This window comes from Lutjanus erythropterus, chromosome 2 (assembly GCF_056507025.1).
Source record: "Lutjanus erythropterus isolate fLutEry1 chromosome 2, fLutEry1.hap2, whole genome shotgun sequence".
Lineage (NCBI taxonomy): Eukaryota > Metazoa > Chordata > Actinopteri > Lutjaniformes > Lutjanidae > Lutjanus > Lutjanus erythropterus.
Window position 1 is genome coordinate 2479912 of NC_139318.1, and position 22536 is coordinate 2502447.

Here is a 22536-nt window from a genome sequence, read left to right on the forward strand (position 1 = left end):
CTGAGCTGCTTCCAATTCAGCACAGTGCACTCCACTTGAGCAGACATTAGCCTCAGCAGTTATGCAGCAAAACAGAATTCATTACATGTAATTTGCTGCCAGTCGGTTTTTTAGCAATTTGCCGGGAATTTCAGAAGATATCTCATTACTGTTGTTTAAATCGATTAAGTATTTGTTCTTCACTGTGATGGGGCGGTGAAAGGCAGTGTTCCCGTCTGCTTTGTCTTGGCTGTCCCTTCCCTACATGACTGCTGCCCTATTTATTACACACCATCGCTCAGACTGAAGAATCAACTGCCACCGTCATTGGTCTCCTCTCTCTCAACAAAACAAAAAGAGGATGCTTGTTTTTTTGTAGACAACAAGGGCACTGTAAGAGAATAATGTGTTTTTAATGTCTTGTGGTGACGTCCATCCTTACATACATGAAAATCAGGAAAACATAAACATAAAAAGACAAGCAAGCATGTTGAAAAGAAAAGAAAAGAAAAGAAAAGAAAAGAAAAGAAAAGAAAAGAAAAGAAAGGTGGATAAAACAATGATCAAGTGCACCAGAAAGTTGTAAAAAGACTCCTGCACACTTTAACTTGTAATATAACATATATTTGTAATGCTTCAGGATAAGACAAATAGTCTGTGTCAAGGAAAAGTCATCATACATAGAGCTGGTTGTTAGTTTTCAATTAATATCATTCCCCACATGAAAAAATTGGGACATTAGTACCAACAGCTATTAAACACTCTACAATATCCAAAACAGAATTAGAAAACTAAAACACTCAATTGGAAATATATCCAAAAATGCCTGCATTCCTAAATAGTGTAGGTTATAACTGTGAATTAGCCTATAAGGATACATTTAAAGTTAAAAACAGCATCAATGAATAAATGCAACCCCGCATAATACATACAAGGTAAACAATTCATCAGTGACTACATATGTTAAATAACAATAATCAAGTGTACCTATACCCCACTTAGACTGCACACATTAACTCAAGTAGGTCCCTACAAAATAAATCCTACAGGCACCAATAGATAATACAAACCGTTTGCCTGTTGAAGGTCTAGTGCAGAAATGTTGCAAATAAATGTTATATTGTGAGTTACAGAATGTCCAGGAGTCCTTTTGCAAGTGTGTTAAACCACACACACATCTTTTTTGTCCCTGTGCTGAGGTACTATCTGGTTTACAAGGACTCACAAGATAGAATGCTCCATGCTTCAAAAACAGGTTTTCTTTCTAAATGAATTAAAGAAAATGTTCTGAAAAGAAACATTCTACAGTGTTGTGAGTCCTTGTGAAACGGATGTTATTACCAACAAACCTACGTAGTGGAACAAGAAGAAGAAAAGCGTGTCTGTGGAAATATATGTGTATCTCTTGGGAGGTGGTTCAAACCCCTTATATCTCCAGGGTGCACATTACCAGAGTGAATGCACTGACAGAAACAGCCAAGTCTACTTTACATCCCATTCAGATTTAATGCTTCATGTTGCATTTGAAGCGAACCTGCTAATACTTTTCATCTTTAAAACCATCAAAAGCAGCAACTTTAAAAGCAGCAATTCTCTCAGAGACAGTGACTCATCAGCGACCTTATCAGAGTCACAGATTATCGATGCTCATGTGAACACATTCTGTTTAATGTGAGGAAAAATATGATTCATAGGGTGACACAGTGATGTTATACAAGATAATTCAACATGGTGTTAGTCTTAACTCTAATTCTGCCCAGGCCCCTTTAGTTTATATCGAAGAACATCCTTAGGCCTGACCTAATGTACTGTCAATCTACTCTAGGAATGGCTGGAATGCTAAATTTCCTTTAGTCTACATCCACTGAGTAGTCTAAATATACTGAGTGAATCATTAGAAGCCTTAATCCCTGGACATGTTCTGATTGACAAAAGTGTCTTGCCCCAGCAATAATCAGTTGGTCCAATTTCCACAAGTCTAGATCCAGGAATGACAAAAAGACCTAGTCTCCTGTTGCCTAGTTCTAAAGCCTGGATTATACTCCCGAACAGATGCATACAAGGACAGCTGTGGACACCATGGACACATAAAATTTCTGTTCATGCTACTTTATGACTTTTTTCAGAGTCTGCTTGAAGGACATGTTCCACAAATGCACAGTAGATTGGTTTAGTGGCCACATGGACAATTCTGGATGACACAAAAAATTTGGGGTAAGCCTATGCATATGACCCTAGTGAAACCCTTGCATACTCTCAGACATGCTGAGTATGAAAAAAAATATATATATACATATATATGTATGTATATATATGTATATATATATATATATATATTTTTTTTTTTTTTGTTTTTATGAAAAACTGAAAATTGGCGTGTGCATAGGTATTCACCCCCCTTGCTATGAAGCCCCTAAAAAGTTCTGGTGCAACCAATTACCTTCAGAAGTCACATAATTAGTGAAGTCCACCTGTGTGCAATCTAAGTGTCACATGATCTGTCAGTATATGTACAGAGTACAAAGGCCCCAGAGGCTACAACACCACTAAGCAAGAGGCACCAAATAAAAAAAAAAAAAAACACCATGAAGACAAAAGAGCTCTCCAAACAAGTCAGGGACAAAGTTGTTGAGAAGTACAAGTCAGGATGGGGTTATAAAAAAATATCAAAATCTGATGATCTCCAGAGCACCATAAAATTCATCATCATCAAACTGAAAGAACATGGTACCACAACAAACCTGCCAAGAGAGGGCTGGCCACCAAAACTCACGGACCAGGCAAGGAGGGCATTAGCCAGAGAGGCAACACAGAGACCAAAGGTAACCCTAAAAGAGCTGCAGAGTTCCACAGCAAAGACTTGAATATCTGTCCATAGGACCACAATAAGCCGTACACACCACAGAGCTGGGCTTTATGGAAGAATGGCCAGAAAACTTAAAGATAAAAATATGAAAGAATTTTTTGTTTTGAGTTTGCCAAAAGGCATGTGGGAGACTCCCCAAATGGTGCTCCCCAAAGGTGCTCTGGTCAGATCACACTAAAATTGAACTTTTTGGCCACCAAGGAAAACGCTATGTCTGGCGCAAACCCAACACATCTTATCATCCCAAGAACACCATCCCCACAGTGACACATGGTGGTGGCAGCATCATGCTGTGGGAATGTTTTTCAGCAGCAGGGACTGGGAGACTGGTCAGAATTGAGGGAAAGATGGATGGTGCTAAATACAGGGACATTCTTGAGCAAAACCATTTTCAGTCTGTCAGTGATTTGAGACAGGAACAGAGGTTCACCTTCCAGCAGGACAATGACCCTAAGCATGCCGCTAAAGCAACACTGAAGTGGTTTAAGGGGAAACATTTAAATGTGTTGGAATGGCCTAGTCAAAGCCCAGACCTTTATCCAATTGAGAATCTGTGGTCAGATTTGAAGATTGCTGTTCACCAGTGGAACCCATCCAGCTTAAAGGAGCTGGATCAGTTTTGTCTTGAAGAAAGGGCAAAAATCTGTGTTGCTAGATGTGGCAAGCTCATAGAGACTTCTCCAAAGTGATTTGCAGCTATAATTGCTGCAAAAGGTGGCTATACAAGGTCTTGACTTGAGGGGGCTGTGGATAGTTATGCACATTGAAGTTTTCCATCATTTTGTCCTATTTGTTGTTTGCTTCTCAATAAAAAAAAATCACATCTTCAAAGTTGTAGGCATGTTCTGTAAATGAAATGATGCAAACCCTCAAACAATCCATTTTAATTCCAGGTTGTGAGGCAACAAAACACGAAAAATGCCAAGGGGGAGTGAATACTTTTGCAAGGCACTGTAATACCAGTTTGAAAGTGGTAAGAAATACCAGTGCCATTTAGTTTAGATCTAAGAATATCCAGAAGGTCTAACCTCTTATTCTCTAATTTTGCTCTAGGAATGACGAGAATGCTCAGTTTTCTGTATTCTACATCCACTCTGTATTCTAAATCTACTGTATAAATGATTAGAAGCCCTGGGACTGAGCATCCACCATTACCTGATTGACAGAAGTGCGAATCTGAGCATTTAATGGACACAAGTTATATGACCAAATGTCCTGTCTCAAATGAGGCAGGTATGATTTACTTCTGGACACAGTAACTTCAGACAAGATGCTTCAACCTGGTGCTGAAGTCTAATTCTAAGAATAAGTTGATTGCTGTGTTTCCGTTAGCCTACCTCCCTTAATAATTGGTTGATCCAATCTCCTTAAGTCTGGATCCATGAATGAGTCATGGCTCAGTCTCTTATTGTCTAGGTCTAAAGCCTGAATTATTCTCCCAAACAGATGCATACATGGACAGCTGCAGATACCATGTATGCATAGCAGTTCTGATGATAGAGTCCCCTTGGAGGACGCATTCCTCACATGCGCAGTAGACTGGTGTAGTGGCCAAGTGGACAATTCTCCATGGACGCAACAAATTAGGGGTTAATTAATGTTTACTTTAGTGTATTATAGAAGGATGGCTCGATATTTAGACCATCTCACCATATAGCTGGCTGGCTTTTGACTAATACCACAATACCACAGGGCTATCAGCCCTGTCCCAGCTTCCCCTTGCTAGTTACCAGTTACTTTTAGAATTGATTTTAAGACTTTACTGGTGACTATTAAAACACTTCATTTTGTTGCTTTCTTGCCACCCCCCAAGGCTGAGACCCTCAGGCTCAGACCCTCAGGCAGGGCTCTGCTGTTCCTGAGTCCAAGCTCAAAATTAAAGGTGATCTGGCTATCGCAGTCAAAGCTCCTCAGTTATGAAATTCCCTGCCTGAGAATCTGAGGCTGCTGAATCAGTAACTTCTTTTAAGTCACTTCTCAAAACGTATCTTTTTTCAAAAAGCTCTTTCTTACAGTAGCACAGCATTTTTATTGCCAACATATTTGTTTATTGTTTGTTTTATTATTACTATCTGTCTCTTTTATTCTGATTTTATTCCATTTTTGTTTGCCTGATTTTATTTGTTCTACTATGGAAAGTTTTTTAATCGTGGGTCTACCATGTGAAACACCTTGTAACATTGCTTTGAAAAGTGCTGTATAAATAAACCTTATAATTAGGAAAGGTCCTATCTTCTTCAGTCTAAACCAGTGTTTCCCAAACTTTTTTTCCTGGGGGCCCAGTTTCTAAAAATGACAAACCATTGCAACCCAAATCACAATAAACCTGAATAATTTTTTGCTGCCATTTCTGCATCACCTTATATTATCTTGAAAAAAAAAAAAAAGACACATTTTAAATGCTTTCTAAAAGGTGTGGTGCAGATATAAATCTTAAATTTGCAGACTTTCTTCCATAATCTTTTATTTATTTGGGGAGCCAAATAAAATCTCCTGTGACCCACCTGTGGGTCCAGACCCAGTCTTTGGGAGTGACTGCTATAGACCCACTATAGAACACCCAGAACCTATTAGTCGAGCACTGATAATGACCGGAGTGCTTGATCTCCTTTGGTCCACATCCAAGAACGACTACAAGGCCCACAATTCTTTAGTCTATGTCTACATAAAAATGACCATGAGTTTGTTCTACTAAGTTTTGCTCAAACAAAGATCAGAAGCCCAGTTTTCTTTTGCCAAGATCGAAGGATTACATGAAGGCCAAGTCTGCTTTAGTTCTAAAACTAACAGCAAAATAATGCCAGAGTTTCTTGTCCGCCCTGTCTTCCACCGCCTACTGACGGATCGGTCACTGATATAATTAATAACTCTACACTCAAATGTGTCTTCTTTGAAAGAAGTCCAACCGTTACATCCATTACACCATTGATTCATCAGCAGTTACTGCTGCCAAAGGCGATGGGAGGAGAGGAGTCCCTGTAAGACACAGAAGGAGGTGAAGGAAGTCAAGAGAAAGAGGATACCTAGTGAGGGATGTTGGAAGGATGACAGTGGGAGGGACGCGGGATGAGAGAGAAAGAAAAGTGGTGGAGGAGAGAAATATGAGGACATGTCACATTGTACCACAGTTTCTTTTTTTCCTGATTTGTCACTGCAGTGGCCTGTCCCTGGAGAGAAAGAGGGAGATGGAGCTGTAGGGAGGAATGAAGTGAAAGAGCGAGAGACGCAGGATTTGAAGAGGGAGAAAGGGGGAGATAGAGAGAGTAGGACATTGTGATGTGAGGCCCGGTGGCTGAGGATCTCGGGGGACGAGCCTGTGGGCTTTCAGAGACAAACATTAATAATGAAACGCTAATTCCCTCTGTCCTCATTTCTTTCTCTCGTCCTCACTGTCTCTCTGTCTGTCATTTTCTCTCTCTGTCTCCCTGGCCGCCTGTATTTCTCTTAATCTCCTTTCCTTCACACACACTCTTTTTCTCACCCACTTTCTGCCTTGCCTCATGCTGAAAACAAGCTCTTTATTGCAGTTCCAGTTATGATCTACTTCGGCTATTTGAAATGATTACACAATGTGAGTGCGTGTTTTTGGGTGGGGGTAAGTGTGGGTAAGTGTGTCTTACATTGCCACAATTAAACTTTTTCCTCTTCCCTTAAGTTACTTTCTTGTTCAGGGCTTTTTCTTTCTTCATCATTTGTACAAAAAACATTGTGTTGTCCATAAGGAGTCTCTGGAGAGACTTCTTTTATAATGGAACATTTACCTGGCCTTGCACTCCTCATATGTCATTCAGTTTTTAACTGTGCATAAAAGTGAATTCTGGGGGCTGAAGGCAAAGATGTAATGGTATGTGCAGTATATTGACGTTAAAGGTGACACTGTGGCCTTGAGAAGTAACTGCACTTTGTGTATAAAGGACTACAGTGAAGTCTGGATCATTTTTTGATGTGGGTGTTTAACCAGCCTGTATTTTAAGTGCTTTCTGCAAGAGTATTAAAAGGATCCAAAATAACATCAATTCAAAAGTAAGATAAAATAACATTACTAGTGCAAGATGAAACCATATAATCTTAGGTAAAAACTATGTACACACACAAACCAGTATTTACAGCTAAATTATTTAATATTTTTCTATCATTCTATTATTCTTTCTCTCTCTGTCCTATGTTGCATTTCAGTAGGTCTGTATACAGTGACCCTCTGCTCAATTTACATAAAAACATGAAGTCTTAAGGAGACAGTGACAGTGATGTCAGTGAGCCCCACAACAACTGATAGGAGTCTGGGTCAGTAGTTTTCTGCTGTTGATACACAGGAACAAATTCTACAACTGCCAGATTTTAAATGTACAGAATATATTGGCTGTGTGACTAAACTGCCTAACCCAGGGGTCTGCAACCTTTATAATCAGAAGAGCCATTTTTGGCCAGAAAAGTGGAGAAAAAAACTGTCTGGAGCCGCAGCTATTAAATGCTGCCTTTTCCCTGAAGACTTTTTTGGCAGCTATAGCTTATGGAGACTCAAGGGGATGAGCCACCATCACAATTTAGAGGACAAGACACCGAGCCATAGACACAGTCTTGATATTTTAGTTGATGAAATATTAACACTTTTTTGAAATTTGGTGTACAACATACTGCAATAGATTTTTAAGTTTTGTGCCCAACTCAAACTTTTACAAACATTCTGCTATCATTTCAGTAAACTCTCCAAGGCCAGCTATGACATGCAGTCACTTTATCTTTGGCGGGAGCAGAACTAGCACTAGTTATGCAAAGCTTCTCCACTGGATAGGATTACTGATTGTCTAATGTTACAATAATTAAGGTGACTGAAAAGTAGCTTACAGATGCCGTTTTTTTGTTTTCCCTCACACGCTGTTGAGAGCATCCCGCATCAATTCCTTTGACCAGGGGTTAACAACATTAGGTGACAAATCTACCAGCTATGATGACTGAATTTGCATATTGTAGACAGATTTAAGATGATGAGACCCCTTGTGAGCACCAAGCGTTAATGCAAACACCTGCGATCGTATTATATTGAAGGTGAAGCTTTAGTGATAGTATACATTCAAGTGTATACAGCACCGTTTCATGCTGTGGTGATCTGCCATAACTATTGTTTGTTATTCTCTTCCCTTAATACATTCAATTCACACCCCAGTCACACCTCCTCTCTTCACCAATGAGATTCTGGCAACCAGTCCCAGGCGGCTGCCACACCCAGTCTGACACTTTCACAGCAACCGCCCCCCTCCCCCCAGCCTAGCATCAACAAAGCCTCCTCCAGCTTTCTGTTGGCGATGTAAGGGCTCCCACCCACCTTAATCGTGTCCCCATTATAAAGGTACAAATTCCAAATCTGTTCAACACCATCAGCAACAGCATCAGCCACCCTCAGGTTCCTCTATGTGAAACGATCCTATAGTGCATTTTATGTCACACATACAGCCAACAGCTTTCTCTTTCTCACCTGCCAGGCCTCAACCACATCAACTGTTTGTGACTCTGACCAGTGGTCTGGAGTGAGGGACAGGCAGGGTCAAGACAGGTTCATCAAACAACTTCTGAATGAAGAGTTGCTGTCGAGAAGGAAGATGCAGATACAGGAGGAAGATGGTCTTTGGAATGGCAGGAGATGGCACTAACTAACTAACTAACTAACAGGGCTACACATGCATCATACCTGTAGTGTAATTATTCAGTCTGGATTTCATGTGTGTCACAGACGTGCAGATGGATGTTGGAAATAACCAGCATTTTATAATGTCAACGTCAGTTTTATAATGTCAAATATTGTTTAGAGAAGGAAACAGACAATTTGGGTAACTGGGGATGGAAGAGACTTTGCTTCTTTTCTGCCATCGACCCCAGAAGATTGGTCAAGTCTACCCAGGCCAGCATGGAGGCAGAGTTCTTGCATAAAGCAATTGATGGAGCCCAGTGCAGTTTAAACTGTCAGCTTGTCAACTTGTTCTGAAACTCACCCATTTTGTATTCAGAGCCACCATGGAGGTATAAAGAGGGATAGAAGCCTGCTCTGCAAGGTGATGGCCCAAGTCATGACCACCATGATAACATCACTTTTGACAAATGCTGCTTTTTGCTGGTGCAGACGCATCAGTTGGTAAACTTGAAGGGCATTCGGAGAGCACAGACCTCTGCCAAGACCAACAGACCTATCTCACAGTGTTGACAGAAGTGACAAATAATATGTGGATCAAACAATATTTTATACCTCCACACACAAAGAAAAACTACCAACCAAAGACACAGCTAACATGTTCAACAACAGCCAGAACCGGGAAAAAAGAACAGGCAAGCCCCCACTCTATGTTACGCCCTGGTCTAGGGGTGTTAGGACGAGGCAGAGAGAGGAGGGATGAAAGCAAAAGCGAGCAATTTATTGCTACACACAAAAATATTTACATTGTTTAATGGTGGTTAGTATTTACACAAATGAAGCAAAAGACTCCAAAAATAACAAACAAAACACCCTGCTCATCCTTTTAAACTGCAACTAAATCCTCACCAAACAAAAGAACAAACAAAAGACATGTGCTGAACCTGACTCCCTAAACTGAACAAAAAACAGGGAAACATTTGATAAATACTGATATATAGAGTGGTTGTGACTATCCACAAGGCTTACATAATAGCAGATTAACACAAGCAACATCTGTCTAACCAGCAGGAACAGGGTAGTGTTCAGCAGCAAGGCCGAAGCTAATAAACTAGCACAAGAAGGATGGAATAATGTTAACAAGAGACCTATATCTAACAGTTAGATGCAAGCAACAGTTGTCTAGGCTAACACACAAAGATACTCGAAGATGGGGGGACAAGCAGGACTGCAGCACTGCTGTCAACCTGCAACCCTCAGTGCTGTAAACCCAGAAGCTAAATAAGGGCTGACCGCAGGAATCAGCCAGTCTGCAGCAGTACCATCACTGGAGGTCAGTCAGTCCGCGCTGACGATCTTTGTCATTTAACAGTCCCTGTTCTCCTAAGAGAAAGAGAGCTCTCACTCTCCATCAAAAATATTTGATGCAAAAACACAGAAATGTGCAATACTAACGTATTACACCGGAACAAGCCCTGTGATTCAGTCCACTCCGATATTTGATGGGTCCTTCCTTTAACCACGCCACACTCTTCCACCAAGGTTCATGAATATTAGACCAGTAGTTTTTCCGTAATCCTGTTGACAGACAGACAGAGAGACAAAAAACAGCATTGAAAACATAACCTGGATGGAACAAGGTAAAAAATGTGGTGTAGTAGCGAACAGTGTGTGGAAACAACTTTTTTGTAGTTTTGTTTGCAGGAAAATGCAGCTGGGAAGATAGTGGAACTAGCTGTACCTTTAAACTCAGCTACAACACTGATGGTGGTGCAGGTCTCACAACCTTCACCCTAGAGGAGACTGACGTCCTCATGCGAGAGCTGCAGAGTCACCATGAGTGAAAACGCACGTCTAAAAGCCACCATAGAGAGATTGTATTAAAGCTGCTCTGAAGGAGATAATACGTTTGGTTACATTTGGTTAACATGTGTTGCTTTTGTCCAAGAAGAACCGTTGTGGTGCAGTTCTCCTGGGCAAACAGCCAAACAGCAGTTGGTCAAGAGCAGCAGGGACAGTTTGGATTTGGGAGAGAGCCCCCTATTTATCTAGCAGCCAGTCCCTGACACCTGTAGAGGATGCAGCTGCCTCCATAATCAGCTTTTCATGCATCATGTCACTCGTGTGTGTGTCGCATGATCATTCAACGAGGCCATGTGAGTCAATACAATGAAAAATATATTTGTTTTTCACACCAATTAAGGGAATTCAACATATCATCCACAGAAATGCCTTGCACTGGAACAGGATTTGTTAATGTGCTTCATGAATGTGCAGAGACTGAACAGACTGTGTTTTGTTCTATGTGCTTTTGCTGTGGTCCAAGCAGGCAGGCAGTGTAAGCACAAATCCCAGTAATCCTTCACACCAAACTTGACAATTAAATCCATCTAGCCAACAAGTGTGTGTTTCAAAATCCAACTGGACACCATTTGCGTTTGTGTGTGTGTGTTTGTTAAACCCCTGAGGTCAACAAGTGTGTGTTGCCAGATCCAGGAGAGAAGAGGTTGTGAAGAGTGTAGGGAATGGAGGGAGCAGTCTTGGCAGTCTCTTAGCTGTTCAGGCAACATGTTGGATATGGATGCTGGAAATGGCTTTGTGGTAGTTTGCATTAGTTTGGACTATACACAACGAAGCTGTTTCTCACTGTCTAATACAACAACACACTACAGTACATGTGAAAGACTAAATACTCTGGAGGCATTCTTACCTCTTAGAAATGATGCAATTTGATAAATACTTACATATTTATCATTTGAAGTCGCTATAATAATGTTTTGTTATGACAAGGATGAGGATTATTACGGCTTATGTATGCTTAATGTTAGATATGCATGCCTTCTGTCCATGAGATACGACACCTATTACAACCTCACAGCTTCTTCTTCTTAGAGGAAACTTTTGACTCTGTGGAAGTACTGATTGACACCCATGCCATCGTAAAGGATCCATTCACCATATTCATAGTGTGGCCATTTTCCTCTGACATCACACTGAGGGTGGGAAGCTCAAATGTTGTACTGCTCTGCTCCAGGTTACAAGTTGTATTTAAACATAGAGAATCTGGAAGTGAAAAGACAATGGATAGATTAAATCTGGAGGGACATCACAGCATATTTCACACTACGATAAGATATTTGAAAACCCATTAACTACCAGATGATGACCTGATGTTAACATTCAACCACCTCCTAGCTAACATTACTGTTTAATAGTTTTGCATGATACAGTGTGAAAGGTGTGTGAAATATGAATGCAAATCTTAAACACATTTCTTTAAGCAGCCTGGAATTCAAACACAGTGGATGTAATCAAGCTTGCAGTGTAGGCTAACGTTCATTTTCTTGCCGTCTGTTGACCCTACCTCAGAAATGTTCTCGTTCAGTCAGAAACGTTAGGCAACATTTTGTTCACTGGAACACATATTTATGTGTAATATTCATACAGGTTACATCCAACACAAAGTGTGTTCCAAGCAGTTTAGCAGTAAGTGTTAGTAAGGAGGTGGTTTGATGCTGTTGTATAATGGTATCTAATGGCTCAACAAATGTTATTTTAGCTTGAAATATGGCCCAATGTCCCTCCAGATTTTCACTATCCATTGTCTTTTCAGTTGCTGATCAATCAAGAAGTGATGAAATGATAATGATTTGTCAGATTCTCTATGTTTATATGACTTGCAAACAGGAACACAGTAACGACATTTGAGCTTCACACCCTCAGAGGAAAATGGTTGCTATGGTGAATGCAACATGTGGGCAGGGATGCTTACATTGTTTGAAACAGACGTATCTATTTTCATATGTAAAGTAGAGTTGGGCGATATGTTAAAATTTTCCAAACGTCTGTCGTCAAGCCATCAATCAGCAATTGACAATATCTTCATCCCTCTTCCCATCCTCTTGGGTCTCAGCCAGGAGATGTGCCCAAGTTGTGAATTCACTATGTTATGCATGCTGTGTATATTCACTGTCCAATAAACAAAATTAACTTACAAAGGGTCAAGAAATTAAATATTCTCACACAGATACAACTGTACACTTTCTAAATTCAAGTTTCTGTCTTACTGTACAAAGATGAGCTTAATTGTGAAATCCTCAGAAAATTCAGGTCATTCAAACTGGACAGAAAAACATGTAAAACTCACCAAAGCCATCTTTGTTAGTCTGTCCTCCTTTCCAACAACCACCAGCTCTGGTTTGGTTGAATTAAATCCTTAATTCGCTGCATGAATAGAGTGAAAAGAGTGTAATACTTCAGGCCGTTTCCCTCTCACTCCTCATCCAGCTCACCACAAGTGGGTGTGGTGTGGTCCTGGTTGAGAGTGTGGCGTGGAGCAGTAGCTGTCTCTCTGTAGACTTTTGCATTAGCAAAATAAACTGACAAAAATCGGCCCTAAAAAACAACCGGCTATGGACTATGGATAAACAATGTATTCATCGAATCACCCAATCCTAATGTAAAGGGAGCATAAATGATCCTTTCACAATAATTGTTGTTGTAACTGCATATAGCTACTACCAGTGATTGTTTGTAGCCATGGTGGAAGCAACTAGAACTTTAATCGGGCCTGAAAAGTTGAGCCTGAAAAGGCCTGAGCCCAACGAAATTCTGCCCCAAACCCGTCCCTCACTAACATATTTTAGCCCAAACTCGTTTAAGCCCATGACATATGTGAGAAATACAACCTGACCCGACCCAAACCTGTCAGGCCCTGTCAGGTTCTGGCACAGATCTCAAGCTCTAGGAGCAACACTGTAGTTGCAATTTTAGCATGTATAGGTATATGTATAACAAATAAATGTATGATAGAAGTAGTAGTGGCTGTTAGCAGTAGTTATTGCAGTTGCACGGTGATAGTATTAGCTGTAGCTAGTGGTAACTGTTCCGGGGAAATTTATCCCAGAGGAGATCATATGTACTTCACATAAAACATATATACACAAACTGTATACACATGAAAAACATACACATTTATAAACAAGTAACTAGAATAATCTGATGCAATTTGAATATATTAAGGGAAAATTACTCAAATGCACAGGAGAATGTGAAAGTTTTGTATCAGAGCACATCTAATACAATCTGGTAAGGTATTCCAGCAGCTGGGACAAAAAGCAAAAGCTGCTCCACCAATTTGATTTGATCCCTGGAACAACAAGCAGGCCTGCGCCAGTGGACGTGATAGGTTCACAATGAATAAGGTCAGAGAGGTCTTGTAGAGTGAGGCAGCTTAGGGCTTTATTGAGAGGGAGTTAAATCTTGAACCCAATTCTGAAACTAACCAGGAGCCAGGAGTGTGATCAAATTGTTTGCTTCTTGTTAGGATTCTGGAGGCGGCATTTTGGATCAGCTCTAGTCTGCCCACACCCTTTGTAGGTAAACCAGTCAGGAGGGCATTACATTAGTTCAAACAACAAGAAATAAATGCAGGGTTCTCTGCACCTGCTGGAAACAAGAAGGCTCTTACTTTTTTAAATGAGAAAAGGCAGTTTTTATGTTGTTGGGGAGATGGTTCTGGAATGCTAGATCCAAATCAGTGATGGCACCCAGATTTCTGACCTGTGTAGTACTTTTCACTGAGAATTAAGCTAAATGGGAGCATAATTCCTCATCATTGACAGTGATTTCTGTCTTCTCCGTGTTAAGCTACATTTTGAGTACTGTACTACATTTTACCAGTACTTTGACAGTATTGGAGTCTGCAGACAACAGGGACAGGTTTGTAATATGTAATATGTTATAACTGTGTGTCATCAGCATAATGATGGTAACACAACACCTTGTGTTGCCAGATTATGTGGCAAAGAAGTGGCATGTACGGACTGAAGAGCAGTGGCCCAAGTACTGATCCCTGAGGGACTCCACATACAATGACGACAAGGTCTTAAGATAGACAGAAAAATACATTGTCCAGTTACCCCTGTTCGATTCCCAGCCATATAGATGAATCCAGCAACCACTTTGTGTGTTCCACCATTTAGCGGCACTGCCATTTCCATGGTAGCAGGTTGTGTCCATCACTCTCGGTGTCTGCTGGTTGTGTCTAGGAAGGAAAGCAAAATTTGAGAGACTCACGCAAGATTTTTCATGGATTCTGTTAAAATGTTCACTCTCACAAGATCTCACAGGTCTGGGGTTACCTTATAGTTACTGTGTCACTACTAAGCACTACTGTTGCTTGCTGACAGTGACAACATGGATAATGGGATTGACGACGAGATATTAACATTGTTCAAATTTTACAAAATAGTTAGCCAGAAATGGATAATGGAGAAAAACGGACCACCAAGTACTGCATTCTGTTTTTTTTTTTTTTTTTTTTTTTTTTTTTTTTTTTTTTTTTTGGAACAGCCAAACTGCACTTTTTTTTCTTTACAGCTTCCTAGACATCTAAAATACATAAAAAATAAAGGTAAATGTAGAAAATTGTAAAAGTTTTATGACAGCTTGCAACCATTCATGTTCATACTGAAGGGAGACGCCACCACAGCAGTGGCAACTTCATTCTGGTTCCAGTTCTTCACCAGATTCGTCTATAGACAGCTTCAACTGATGGTTTGATTTGACCAGGTTTCAAGATATCTATTGCTGAGACTTCTGCTGCCACCCCAATATAATTTGTTTGTTTGTTTCAAAGCTAAAAGCAATAAAATCATTTTTTTAAGTAGTTCTCAATAAAAACCTGATGACAGTGAACAGTGACAGCTAATTACAAACTGCTGCACCTGTAGATACAGAATCATCTTCTAGGAAGCAGTGACATGGACTTTTCTGGGCTTGTCTTTTAACATGTAAAAAACAGGCTGACTACAATGCTGTGTCCCTCTGTCTCTGCTAACTGTCCATCATACTTGTCATCCTACAATGTGTTTAATGACAGTGATTTTCTGCCATTTTAGCAGGCTGTCATTCAAACATTTCCTGTCAAGCTGTCTTTCCAAAGGCTCTTCCAAGGAGATTTTTCTTACTTTCACTTGAATATAAAACAATTCTAATATAAAAATAGGCACATGTCCACCTTTTTGCAGCCTGACAGATTTCTTTCCACAGAACAAACACTGTCCTCATGCCTACGCAACAAAAATGGTAATTTTCCTGTGCATTTTAACAAACACAGAGGTGGCAGATCAGAACACACTCACATGAAACATTTTTTGAGTGTTGATGTGGTATTTTGGAAGGCACTCGTGCATTTTGCCATTTATGCTTTGCTTTTATTGATTTCCAGCCTCCATGACAACTAATTGAGGACAATGAAAACGCATGTGTTACAATGACGTCACGCGCTCTTTGAGTTCAGATGGAGAGGGCCTTTGAGAGCTTGTTGATTGCCGCTGTTTGTTCCTCCTAATTACACTGCACTTGTTTTCTCAGCATCTCGTCTGTGCTTTTCCCCTCCACCTCTGTCACTTTTCACTTTCGCCTTTTTTCTTTCTCCTGATTTAGCACTAATCTGTTTTTTGTTTTTTTTTTGGTTCTTTTTTTTAAATCTTAGATAGATTAAACACATTCTAGGATATCGGACTATTGTTACAGCCAAGCATAGGTTGGCAAACAAGCCTTTTTGACCACAAATTCTCATCATTATTCCAGTTAAACTGACACATTTGCAGACACTTGCACATAGATGTGTGCATTGCATAGACTTAAGATAAGTAGACACTTCACGCCTGCAGGGAATTGAGTCACTGCAGCAGCAGAGGATGCAATATGCAAAGAAACACAAAAATACTAAAATGAATAAATGTAAATTATATACTTTAGCATACCATGAATTTCTCCAATTGATATTTTGAGAGGAAAAGACACGATGTCAATATAATCTCCCAGCTGGGAGGACAGATAAGCAGTATTTGGGAACTGCTACTAGAAAACTACAATATAAAGGTGTCTATTTGATTACATGTTACAGCTCATATAAGCAGTGTGTGCACTTACACACACTAACACATTAGCATTAAATAAATACAAATGATTTTAATGATGTACCCCTAACATTTAAGATACATAGTGATGTTTTCTAGGGCTGCAACTGATGTTTATTTTCATGGTTGATTTGTCTGTTGATTATTTTCTTGATTAATTGATTAATATCTGTTTCATTTTAAATGTCAGAAAATGGGGAAAAATCTCAATCAGTGTTTTTCAAGGGTCTAAGATGGTGTCCTTAAATGTATTGTTTCCCTCACAACCCAAAGATAGTCAGATTGCTGTCATAGAGGAGTAAAAAAACAGAAAATGTCCACACTGGAGGAGCTGGAGTCAAAGAATTTAATCGCTTATCAAAATAAATGGCGATTAATTTAATAATAAATTAATCGTTGCAGTTCTAATCAGATGATCACTGTATCTTTTTGTCTTCCTTAGGTGGGAGGGAAGGACAATCCTGCTGTCGACCCCATAATCCATGGCCTGAAGGGTGTGGTCCATCATGGTGAGTGGCAGTCCCAGTGCCCAGTCTTATATGGAATGCAGGCTGTTCTCACTTCCAGTATGTCAAATAAAGCAGTTTGGTCAGTGCTACTGTGCTTCAGACTGTGATGCTGTAGTTTCTCCCTCTTTATATTTTATCACCTGACTTCCGCCCAACATCAAAACGTTGTGTTAGAGGGGTAAGTCTGGGTAAGGAGAAGGTGGTGTGGATAGAAGGGTCAAACAAACAGGACTTTAGGAGACTTGGGTTTGTGTTCCTCTGTGAAACTGTCAACACTGACTTCTTTATAACTTGCATAACACATATTAGTTACATTATGTAACCTATGTTCATTAACTTACAAAAGTTATGTTACTTATGTTAACTCACACATATAACATACTAATTTTCCTGAACCTAATTAAGTTAAGTTGGCATCACCAGACTAATTTGCATTCTCTCAGTTCATTTTCAAGGTGTTATCAAGAGGTACATGTTGCCAAAATGCCTCTGCGTGTTTGGTAGTTCTATTTCATTCTTCCTGGTCACCAGAGGCAGTGCTTGACAGTGACTGATCTCGTGCTCGTGCAGGTTGAGTATTTAATGTCAACAAAGTCTCATGTGACCTGGGCTTATGTAGCATATATAAGCCCACGTCATTGTGGAGAACATCCCTTTTATCTTCTCACAGGTGCTACACACATACAGGTTGGATGAAAGGAAAAGGTAGCCTGCTCACATTTTGCTTGGAGCTTTGCAACCAACAGGTTGGAGCCACGGTCCCATCCTCTAAGAGCTGGGAGTACTGGAGTATAGCTACTCTCTGGACTCTTACCTTGTCAAGTGTTTTCACTGTCCTGACTGACACAAGCAAGTCAGGTCAGTGCTTGGTCTGTTTTCAAGCAGGAAAAAATGGTGTCCTGATCACAAACTTTCGCGAATTAGAGCTAAACTGAGTGAACCAGTGTGTTTCTGAAAACATTTGAAGTGAGAAAGCAGCAAAGCAGTAACAGAATCTTCATTCATATTTGATCAGCACTGCCTAGTTTGACAGTTTGATCAGAGTTTTCTGAGGCTGGTGCCTTGGGCTTGAAACGTGTGCCTTTTCAAATCTGGACTGGTGAAACTTCTCTATCATCGTATCAAACCCATATTAACCCATATTAAATAAAAGGTTGTGACTGGCCTAACCAAGTACTTTTTTGCCTTTATTTGTACTAGTCAAACAGAACGTTGCATATTTATTATTGCCTGCTTGACTGTAGAGCTCTGCATGTGCAAAACTGACACCAGAGGGCCACCTACAATTTGAAGTGTCGACCTACTGAACAAGCTGCTGTATTTGATGAGTTACAAGTCAGAACATGTTGGGAAATGAAGGCTATTGACTCATAAGAGAGCAATTTGTCAAAACATATACAGGAAGTATGTGTTAGTAGCCATGCATTTAGCCTCTTTTAGCTACTTGCTTTGGTTTTCCAGCCCACACAGATACTGTATGACCCTTCCTGGTCCTTGGTCCCTGGTCCTGGTCCTACCATCATACTGGATTGGGATCTCCCTTCACTTTGACATTTAAGTAATAAAAAAGTTATTAAAAATTGTCACAGTAATAATACTGAAAATGCAAACTAATCGGATGGTAGGCAGCATTCTTGTCAATGTATAAGAATTGAAAACTGAACAGGTAGGTGTAAAGTAACAAAAGATGATGATATATCCACAGCATTAAAGGTACCTTCCATTAAAGGCAGTACCAGACCTGCCATTGTGTCCAGGAGATATATATACTGTGTTCAGTAATATTGCTGCACTACAGCTTCTGTCATCAGCATTTTGTGTTGAAATGTGGCCTCTTCATCAGTCCAAAATTCAATTGACTGTATTCTCCAGGACACACACAGTGATTTCGTCCAGTCAGGCCAGTTTGCAGCAGTTGAACTGGAAAGCCTCGACTCAGCAGGTTCACCTGCATCTGAGGAACTGCTGCTGTCGGCCAATCAGGTTGCAGTGCTGTGAGGGGCTTCAGCTTCATGCAGTTGAACTAATTCAGGTTAATTTACAGCCGTAAAATACTACAGCAGAACGATATTCCTGTTGTGAGCCGTGATATATGTGAAAACTGGACCAGATCAGCATTACACACTGATGGGCCACAGCATTTGAACTATAACTTTTCTCTGCTAATTTCCTCATTGTACGCAGAGGTCTGTGGAATTAGAGTGTTGAATTTGCACTACTAACTGAGGCCTTATTGCTCTGAGCTATGGAGGCATACAGTATATAGGGACCATGTTTGTGTTATTTTGCCACCTTAGTTACAATAAGTGTGGTATTTATTCAATTAAAAAAATCCCCTAATCTCTGGAAAGCATTACCGTTAGCTCAGGTTGGCTGTTGACTCAAAAGGGATTAGAAATCATCTTGGTCACTGGTCATTAGGGTCAGAGTACTTACTGGAGTAGTAAACTAGATTTCATTACATAGGAGTTCGACCAACGTGACTGATTGTTCTCCAGGTATTAATCCAGTGTTTTGGGAAACAGAGATAACACTGGCAAAGAGCTTTATTTTTATTGTCAAAGTGAATTTCCCCACAGTATGAAGACAGTTTTATTATGGCTTTATTATGCCTTTAATTATGTTGGGAACAAGGCACTTATCTAGCTTTTTAACAACTTTTTTTTTTATTGACCTGCATTCAGATATCTGTTTTTGAGATTATTCAGAATGATGTCTGTCAGAATTCTTGCATCTTAAATTGATAATCAGACTGTAGACAATGACTGGGAGGATGTCTTGGCCTGGATATGTATTATCAGGATATATACTGGAAGCCTTGAAACCCTCAGAGGCTGAATCATTATCAAATGATAGCCATACAGTTCTGAAATTGGCTGTTCAAAAAAAAAAAGAGAGAATAAATATGAGTGCCAACAGTGTGCAGGAAGTAATATTTATCAGTACAGTGTTATCTTAACTCTTAAAAATTATTGGAAATGACAAAAATTAGACCAAAGTTGTAAAATAAATGTGATGAACCTTTAAGGTAACTCTGTTCCAGTAACAGTGGAACTTTTAATGAGTTCCTCTGTTTTACAAAACTTTCTGCTTATCAGAAGCAACAAGAGACACAGATGTTATAACTTCTCGCTTCAAATCCAGCAAAACATGTAACAGACTCAACAGTCTTATGACAGTGTTGTTTTTTGCATGAAAATTCTCATTCTGTGGTCAAATTAGCAATAATACAGATGCAATGTGTTGTTAGCCTTTCAATTCATCCATCCATCCATCCATCCATCCATCCATCCATCCATCCATCCATCCATCCATCCATCCACCCCAGCCTCCTCCATACATGGACTTTGTCATTCTTTACACTACATTTTTTTCTCTCGTCTTTATTTCCCCTCATTGGTGCTAGACCTTCAAACACACATGTACTTTTCACACCTTAAGCCAAAACATGACACTGACACAGTATCCTTCAGTGGCACAGCGGGTCTATCACACGCTTTGGCATGAGACAAATCACAGCTGCCACGAATAATAGTTGATTCTTGAATTGATTTTCTATAAGTAGCACTTAATCTGTTGGCTCATTTCTAATTCCCACTGACACTACAATGGAAATTAGTATCACAGTTGTGTAATATTATCTTAACAAATGTGTAATGTAACGTAAAATTATGTGTGCTCAGACTCCGAGGCTTCAACACTGCACACTGACCAGCTACAGCAGCCTCAAAGGGTCAAAACTCAAATGTCACAGTTTCAAAAGTCAATTATATATATGAAAGATGTTAATTCAAACGGTTTTTGTGCTCTATTAATTGTCTGATTTCTTGTGGTACTGGCCTGTTGAGCAGGAACAGCTTAAGTTTCTTTCAAAAACTATTTAATTTAATACTTTTAAGGCAGAATCGCAATGATGCTACTGAAATCAAAAGGACTGACAGACATAATGTTCATTGTTTTTGGAAATATCAGTGATGATACAGTCTCTACCAGTGTATGATTAAACTTTTTCCCATGGTCTAGTGTTACAAAAGCAATTACAAATTGCAATAAATCTTAATTTGAATAGGAATGTTTAAGAAATGCAATACATATTGAGTCAGCACCCAAGTATCATTGTAGTATTAAATTAGGAGATAAGTGTATCGTCCCAGCTCCACTTTATTTATGAAATCAAGTCCCTCATCTGGACCATAGCTGCAGGAGGCTCAGTGAGGGTCCACATGCGTGTGCGTGAATGTGCACAGTATAGGATGTGCATGGAGATCAAAGTGACAGGTGTTATTTTTACTAGCTGGGACCATAACATGGATGTGACACTATACTCTGAATCATAGAGAGAAGATGCATCTGCATTATAGAGAGAAGATTCAAAGAAAACTGGAGTGCGAGTGGGATAAACATCTGACGTATAATATTGTATCAAGCTTTAACTGCAGGCTACTCTGGCTTTGATTGTACTCCTCATCAAAAAGTCTTAGCCTTTTGCATCATTTAGTGTCTCTCATACACTTTATTCACACAATAAATTAGGACTTGTGGGATTTTTTTCCTCACACAACAAATTAGAGGGTTTTACATTGTTTTGTGTTAGCACTGTATGCCCTCAGTCAGAAACAGTTGTCTCCTGCACACAGCCCCGAAGTGCATCCCTGTCATGATCAAAACATTTATCCTAAAGCAATGTTCTGTCTTGTCCCCCCCAAAGGGCTCCGCTCGCCTTGCAACAGCAGAACGGCTTCAGAGTGAATTCTGAGAGCTTCGCTGTACACAAATAAAACTTTGATAAAACCCCACCACATGATACTTGCACTTTATCTCCCGCTCAGCTGTCTTGGAAAAACTACTCTGCCTCCATAATTCATCTCACACAAAGACCACTCAAGTTCAATCAAGGCCATGCTCCCATCTTTCCCACTGGGAAGGTGGTTGGCTAATTTGCTCTGTCTCCACCAGTGCTCCTCTATGGAGCAGCGGGTGGTTAAATTTTTCACAGCACTCTCCTCTCTTGTTGCCGGGCTTGTCTGGCGGACACGCACCGCAGGTCTGACTCCTCTGCCTTTGTACCTCATGCCTTGTTGCATTTTACATGAAACCTCGCTGGAACAAATGCCCTCTGACTAGCTAGCCAGCGAGCGGCTCTGCGCCATCCCTGTGAAATCAGCCCGGTAAAAAGGCTGAGTCTGATTTACATAGCAGACTCATGAAAGGCTTCGGCGGCGAAGAGAGGAGCCCATTGTCTACACAGGGTTTGCAGGGGCTTTGGAGGCAGATGCAAAGACTGATAATGATGTGGTGGGATGGGAAAGATGAGAGGCGGTGGTGAGGAAGAGGAGGAGGAGCACGATGATGGTTCTCTCATGCTTACATGCTTTTCATTTTAATGTTGATTGTAGTGAATTCTCAATATTATCTGGAGACATCGTCATCACTATTGCATAGATTGTCATTACAGTGAAAAGTTCAGACACACACATCTGGAATCCTCACAGATGAAGAGCACATAAAAATCCACACATAGTGCAGTCAAGGTGTATTGATATTGAGGATATATTATATAGATGATATATTCTGTCAGTGTTATTGACCAGGAATTGCCTAAAGGCATAATGTCCCATGTTCTAGTGTCTC

At 40.1% G+C, this 22536-nt stretch overlaps 1 protein-coding gene across 2 annotated transcripts in view; it reads left to right on the forward strand.

Annotated features, from left to right (window-relative positions):
- Window positions 1–22536, forward strand: part of LOC146331006 (receptor-type tyrosine-protein phosphatase gamma-like) — a 660966-nt gene that overhangs the window by 488886 nt on the left and 149544 nt on the right. For both annotated transcript variants that reach the window (XM_084725921.1, XM_084725912.1), the window contains exon 6: window positions 16839–16905. In XM_084725921.1, the coding sequence (XP_084582047.1) occupies window positions 16839–16905 (67 nt within the window). The remainder of the gene's footprint in view (window positions 1–16838; window positions 16906–22536) is intronic.